Source organism: Mus pahari, chromosome 7, assembly GCF_900095145.1.
Source record: "Mus pahari chromosome 7, PAHARI_EIJ_v1.1, whole genome shotgun sequence".
Lineage (NCBI taxonomy): Eukaryota > Metazoa > Chordata > Mammalia > Rodentia > Muridae > Mus > Mus pahari.
Window position 1 is genome coordinate 64770540 of NC_034596.1, and position 7372 is coordinate 64777911.

The following is a 7372-nucleotide window of genomic DNA, read 5'->3' on the forward strand; positions in this document are numbered from 1 at the left end:
TGGCTGTCCTGGAACTCACTCTGTAGACCAGGCTGGCCTCGAACTCAGAAATCTGCCTGCCCCTGCCTCCCAAGTGCTGGGATTAAAGGCGTGCGCCACCACGCCCAGCTCATACATTTTCTTATAAGTAGTGACAAGTTTGGGTAAGCAATATTTTGTCATTTTTGGTTTTGGTTTTTGAGGCAGAGTTTCTCTGTGTAGCCCTGGTTGTCCTGGAACTCTCTTGTAGTAATAATATTTTTAATAAATCCTGACACAGGGTTACTACCCGCCTTAATGGTTTGTTGTTCCTGAATGAAAGACACACACACACAGCCTTTGTACTTTAATACGCCGTAAGCAGTACACTAGCTGGGCAACTGCCTACCCTCCATGCTGTTAGAATCGACCTCCCACCAATAACTCCAAGTTACTGCTTACTAATTTCTGTGTTGCATCTTGGCTGCTCTTGACCCAATTAAACAGCCTTTCTCTTGGTCCCTTTACATGGCGGCTCTGCTTCCCCCTCATGCACATTATTACCCTTCCATGTAGCCTCCGTGTCTCCTCTCCTCCACAGTATATCCTAAGGCATGGTTGATCCTCCTCTGTTCCTGATCCTCTCAGTCCCAAGCTCAGGAACCCTAAATCCCTCCTCTCTCTCTTCTCTCCAGCTATTGGCTGTTGACATCTTTATTTACCAGTCAGAATTAACTGGGGACAGGTTCCCAGAAGCTACATGCAGACCCTCACCTGCAAACAGTTTTGGGGGACCCAGTTAGCATTAGAGTACAAGCAGCTACACTCTCTCTGCAGACCAGGCTGGTCTTGAACCCAGAGTTTGGCCTGCCTCTGCCTCCTGAACGCTGGGATTGGAGGTGTGTGTCATCACTGCCCAACATATTTGATATTTTTCATTGTTTATTGAACCTATAACTTACATAAGAAAACATTCAAAATTTCTAAACGTATAGTATTCTTTTTAATATTTATTTGATTATTTTAAATTGTGTGTGAGAGAGAGAAAGAAAGAGAGAGGTGTTACCATTTGTGATACACATGAATTTAAGATTATCTTTTATTTCTGGTTCATTAAGTATTTGTACTATTTTGTAATGACTTACTTCCCAGTGTTCATGCAGCCACACTAGCTTCCTTTGGTTAGTATTTATGTGACATTTCTTTATCTATCCTATAATGGACATGGTGTTGTTCTGTTTTATGTAAAATACACACAGCTGGGGCTCAGCTCTATCCAGCGTGTTACTTATTTCACCTAGAGTTTTGCCTATCTTCATCTAATGTTACACGTCTCTGTCTCACCATGTAGCTGAGGCCGGCTTCAAATGTAAGGTCCTCCTGCCTCTGTTACCCAAGTGCTGGGATTGCTGTCCTATACCACCCTAATTCTGATATGCTATTTTTTCTTTTTGTTTTTTGAGACTGGGTTTGTCTGTGTAACCCTGGCTGTCCTGGAACTTGCTCTGTAGCCCAGGCTGGCCTTGAACTGGAAGATCCACCTGTCTCTGCCTCTGAGTATTGGGAATAAAGGCATGGGCCACCACGCCTTACCACTTTTGTTTTGAAGACAGGGTCTTACTGTGTATTCCTGGCTCGCCTGGAACTCACTGTGTACACCAGGCTGGCCGTGGACTCCAAGAGACCACAGAGATCCCCTGCCTCTGCATCTGAGCTGGAAGTAAAGGCACACGGTAGCTCAGTGGCCTGGGGCAAGACTTCATCATGAGTGGGTTTTGTTTTCGCCTCTCTGTTGTTTCTCTTTCTCCTTCCTTAACTCTCTTAATTTGAAAACTGTTTCAGAAGGCTTTGTTCATTTTCCATTTCTTTTTTTACATATAAATTATGTAATTTGGTTTTAGTCATCTTATTTATTTTAACATAAAATTCAGCATAACAAATTTACATAAATTTAACATAAAATTCATAGTTAAAATTTACATTTATTTATTTGTTTATTTGTATGTGCCTGTGTTACAAGTGGTGAGTGTAAATCCCACCACAAACATGTGGAGGTCAGAGGAGACTTTGCAGGAATTATTAGTTCTCTTCTACCATGAGGATTCCCAGAGATGGAATTCAGGGCCTGGGCATGGCTGCAGGCTTAGCTTACTAAGCTAAGGTTCTCACCTTCTTAATGCTTTTTCATAACTGTAATTTGGCTACAGTTAAGAATCATAATGTAAATAGCTAATATGTAAGCTATCTGATGTGCTGTGGAAGGGTCTTTCAACCCCCAAAGGAATCACAACCCACAGTTGAGGACCACAGCAGCAAGCTTTCTTGCTGGCCCTCAAAGTTACATTTTTAGTTAAAAGTTGAAGTGCCAGGCGGGGGCTGAGGCCCAGCTGGCTGGTGGAGCACTCGTTGGGCACAGTGAAGCCTCTGGAGTGCGCCGAGGAGAACGAGGAGTGTTGGGATAACAGCGTCCACTGCAGAACCTTTAGTGGACCGGTTGTTCCTTTGTTTTCTGGGATGGGAGCAGAAAAATGGATAGAGGGTGGTCAAGAGCAGTTTGTTTTTTGAGGGACGAGTCAGCTCAAGTTGGATGTTGTTAGGAATGATGCAGTGGGAAGGGAAACTTGATGTGGAAGAGGCATCTGTGGTTAGAGTGCTTCTTGGTCCAACAAGACCAGGATTTGGGTTCGGGCAGCTCACAACCACCTGTAGCTCCAGGAGACCCCCCTGCACGGACATGCGCATAATCCTTTTAAGCTCCATTTAAGAAGGTATGATGCAGGTGATGGCCCTGAGCAGTTAGATCCAACTTTTTTTATTTGTGCTTTGTGTGTGTTTCTGTGTCACCCAAGAAAGGTTTGTCATATTGATTACTCATCTAAAGTGAAGGTGCAGTCCGTTTTGAAGGGATGAATCTGCTTAGCTATCCAGCATAAGTCCCATTTCCCTTTTATATACAAGGACACTTGCAGAGGCTCTGGGAAATTAGCTATAACAAGCAGACGTGACATCTGCCTTCACAGTGTTGGTGGTGAGTTGCAGGCCAATTGAGCAAACAGCAAAACAAATGAACAGAAACCAAAGAAATACAGTTTCTTTAAGGTGTAAAGAGATCTGAGATAAAAAACTTTTCAAGCCGGGCGTGGTGACGCATGCCTTTAATCCCAGCACTTGGGAGGCAGAGGCAGGCAGATTTCTGAGTTCGAGGCCAGCCTGGTCTACAAAGTGAGTTCCAGGATAGCCAGGGCTACACAGAGAAACCCTGTCTCAAAAAAAAAAAACAAAAAAAAAAAAAAAAAAACTTTTCAACATGCTGGAGGTAAGTAATCACAGAAGTTTCACACATGTCACCAGGACTGCAAATCAGAAGAGTAAAATAGCCCTCAGAGACAGTGTGGTGCACACAGTAGGCACTCAAATGTCCACAGTCTTCTGTGGTGTGTAATGTCCATGTTCTGCTGGGTCTTTCAGAGTTAGTTTGGTTTTTTTTCTGTGTGAAAATTAGCTACCCTGAGCCCCTTTTCTTAAGATTCATATATTTCTGCTTTTGTTCTAAACATTTATTTCAGCTTTTTTCACTCCAGGCAACAATTTCTTACTATATAATTGAAAACTGGTAATTTTGTGCATTCTTTATTTTTAGTCTATTGAAGACAATGAGGTATATTTGCCAAATGATGAAATGTGGACCTACGATATTGATAGTGGGCTGTGGTAAGTAATTTTAAGTTACAAAATATCTAGTCTTCTAACTCACAGAGGCCTTAATAGACCACAGGGCATCCACGAGCATCCTTTGAGTATCCTACAGCATTTATGACATACCCCTCTCCTTATCTCTCTCTGAGGTTCATTGGTTCATTCTCTGGCTCTGGTCTTCCTCCCTCCCTTCCGCATTCTGGGTCTCTCACCAGCTAAGCCATCTCTGCCTCTGAAGCCTCTTTTGCTCAGCTGACTCCCACTTATGCAGACATGTGTGGAACTTTTGTTGAGTGTCACCCCCGCCCCCCAGCAGGATAAAAAGTCTTATTATGGATCTCTTTATACGTTTTTGTTTATTTGGGGGTAACGGCTTACTCTGTAACCCAGACAGGCGTGCAGCTCTCCACCTGCTTGCCCCAGTTTCCCCAACACCGGGACGACAGGCTTGCACCATGGCACCTGGCTGCCATTAGGTTTATTTATGGTTGGCCATGATGCTTTTCATGGGAAGAGTACTAAAGGGGGCTTTTATTTGTCGTCTGGGAAGCTAAGAGCATCTCTGTGGTCCTTGTTGCAGGAAAATGCACCTAATGGAAGGGGAGCTCCCCCCCTCCATGTCCGGAAGCTGCGGGGCTTGCATCCACGGAAAGCTCTATGTTTTTGGAGGCTATGACGACAAAGGATACAGCAACCGAGTAATCCTTTCTTTTAATTCAGGCGTGTAGCCAACATGTAATCCCTAATGTGTCATTTCATCCCACACATTTGCAAATGGTTTAAAAAGAAGATAACAGGAGTACATCCTAAGCTTGTAGTTAGTAGGCTTTTTTTTTTTTTTTTTAGTTAGTTAGTAGGCTTAAAAGACAGATGGAGAACAGAGCAGCCATGTTCTTCTTCCATGCCCCCCCCCAACCGCAATTCGATGCATTCTTGGTTGTTACCCACAGGCAAGAGCAGGAGGGGCAAAGGCTGTCACAGTATGTTTTACACATCATTTTGCTTCTGGAGTATGTCTTATGTTCATCAATTCTATAATTTAGATTTTCTAATAGGTGAGGTATTTATTGGAAATAAAAGAAGGGTTGGTTTTTGGATGGCAGACTCCTGAAACAGACTTTGTTTTCAGATGCCCCGGCTCCTAATAGTATTCTCATCTTTTAAAAGCTTTACTTCGTCAATTTACGAACAAGAGATGGAACTTACATCTGGGAAAAAATTACCAAGTTTGAAGGACAGCCACCCACACCACGTGATAAACTCTCCTGCTGGGTATATAAAGACAGGTAATGCAGCAACTGAATGTTATCGTCCTTAGGATAGGCTATAGCCTTTGGCCAAGACTGAGGCAACTCCGCGTTTCCCAGTAACTGTAGATTTGTTTGGACAACAGCAGTCCTAAGACTGCTAAGAACCATGTCATACAAATGAAATCGGAAGAAATGCTATCTGGATTTTTCTCCTTGAATACTTTATTTATTATTATTATTAAGTTTCTAGATCATTAACACTTTGACATGATTAAAAATCTGAAACTCTAATAAAATGTGTACAATGAACCTGGTGGTGGCAGCACATACCTTTAATCCCAACACTCGAGAGGCAGAGGCAGTCGAATCTTTGTGAGTTTGAGACCAGGCTGCCGGGCTGGTCTACAGAGCTAGTTCTAGGACACAGAGAAACCTTTCTCAAAAAAAAAAAAAAAAAAAAAAAAAAAAGCCAACCAAAGTGTTCTAGGAAAGGCCAGCGTCCCCTAGCTACCAAATCCACCTTGACTTCCTGTTTGCCTCCCATCACAAAGCCCTCCAAAACCTGCATTCCTTTTTGTTCTTAGGACACAGCTCCCACATGTCGGCCATGGGACTCTTCTAAAGCTCTAAACCTCAGTAGCCTATTAAAGCATGCCCCTGGTAGGTTGACTTCTCCAAACCCCTCAAATACTCCATGGCGCAGCGGATCCATGCCTTTCCAGCGCTTGGCTCTGGGAGACTTGCTCACAGGTCCTGTTGATTTCCAACTTCTTTCCCCCTCCATCTGCTCTGATTCAAGCCAGGGCTTCACACAAGCTGGGCACACACTGTGCTGCTAGTTACACCACACCCTGTAGGCAGCTTTTGGTGATGACACCGACCCTGACCGAAAGCCAGGATGCATTGCTGACCCTGAGGCTGGCTCTGCATGACTTTTGTCAGCTTGGTGCTTTTCTTTCTCCACATCCCTAGTGTGCGACCTCTCCTGTCCTTGCAGAGGTATGAGGACAGTCTCTTCTACTGGAGGTTTGTTACCTGCTGGGGTCATTTCCTTTATGACTCAATTCTCTGTTTTGTTTTGTTTTGTTTTTTTAAACTATAACTGTGTAGTTTATTTGGCTTGTTTATGTAGTTAGGGTAAGAGAAAGACTATATTTCAAATCCCTTTTGTGTGCGTGGCTTTTGAGGTAGAGTCTCACTCTGGAGCTGGCCTAGAACTCCTTACAGAGCCCAGGCTGACTTGGGAACTCATGAGAATCCTCCGTTCCTAGCTTCCTGACCCACGGTACCCAGCTATTTCAACTATGTGTGAACGGGCTAGGAGCAGGCCTCTGAATGTGTGCCCTTTTCCTTTGTTTTTAGATTAATATATTTCGGTGGCTATGGGTACAGGAGGCACAGTGAGCTTCAAGAATGTTTTGATGTCCATGATGCATCTTGGGTAAGGAAGTAATTACTTTTTAACTCGGCATCCTTTTAAGCTTCAGGAATAAGGAATAATCGTTCTTATTTTAAGTGCTTCCGATTTGCTGTATTAACAGTCCTCCTCCCCCCAAACCATGCATTTTATTCTTTTAGATTTGCATTCAGTTGGCAGATGTCTCACTCAGTGGACTGGCCTTTGTGGTTTCTTCTTAACTTAATCAGTAGTCACTTGGCTTCTGACAGACAAGCAGAGGCCTTACACAGCTTGGGAAAAGTGTTTCTATTTCACCAGTGTCTGTTGTCAGCACACACCTCCATGCAGACAAGCCTGCAGTAACTCATAGATCAGCCTGAGAATTAAAAAGCCATACACTGTAATTTTTTTCCCCAAAACAGGATCTCACTCTGTAGCCCAGGCTGCCCTGGAACTCACTGTGTAGTTCAGGCTGGCCTTGAGTCCAGGCGCTCTGCCTGCCTCAGCCTCTGAAGTGCTGGAATGATAGGTACAGGACTCCATACCCAGCTGATACAGATGGAGTCTTTTAAAAGATTATTCTTGCTGGGTGGTGATGGCACACACCTTTAGTCTCAGTGCTTGGGAGGAAGAGGCAGAGGCAGAGGGGCAGAGGGGCAGAGGGGCAGAGGGGCAGAGGGGCAGAGGGGCAGGCAGATCTCTGTGAATTTGAGACCAGCCTGGTCTACATAGTTTCAGGACAGGCAAGGCTACACAGAGAAACCCTGTCTCAAAAACCCCCAAACGAAAACATCTGTCTCACTGCAGAAGGACGTAGATACTTCAGTGCCTTCTAGCCCAGGTCATGGGTGTATGTTTTATTTTACTTAAGTCTTATGTATTATTTTATGCGTATGTGTGTGCTGTATATTGGTGCACTATATCCATGCAGTGCCCTCAGAGACCAGAAGAGGGCGTGAGATTCCCTGAAACTAGAGTTTCAGGTGGTTGTGAGCTAGCTGGCTTGGGTGCTGGGAACGAAACCAGTGTCCTTGGAAAAGTAGCATATCTCTCTCTCTCTCTCTCTCTC

The 7372-nt window shown here is 44.1% G+C and overlaps 1 protein-coding gene across 1 annotated transcript in view; it reads left to right on the forward strand.

Annotated features, from left to right (window-relative positions):
* Klhdc1 (kelch domain containing 1) overlaps window positions 1-7372 on the forward strand; it is a 45132-nt gene that overhangs the window by 8679 nt on the left and 29081 nt on the right. Inside the window, exons 2-5 of the mRNA XM_021202212.2 lie at window positions 3599-3669; window positions 4235-4352; window positions 4822-4940; window positions 6267-6345. Of these exons, the coding sequence (XP_021057871.1) occupies window positions 3599-3669; window positions 4235-4352; window positions 4822-4940; window positions 6267-6345 (387 nt within the window). The remainder of the gene's footprint in view (window positions 1-3598; window positions 3670-4234; window positions 4353-4821; window positions 4941-6266; window positions 6346-7372) is intronic.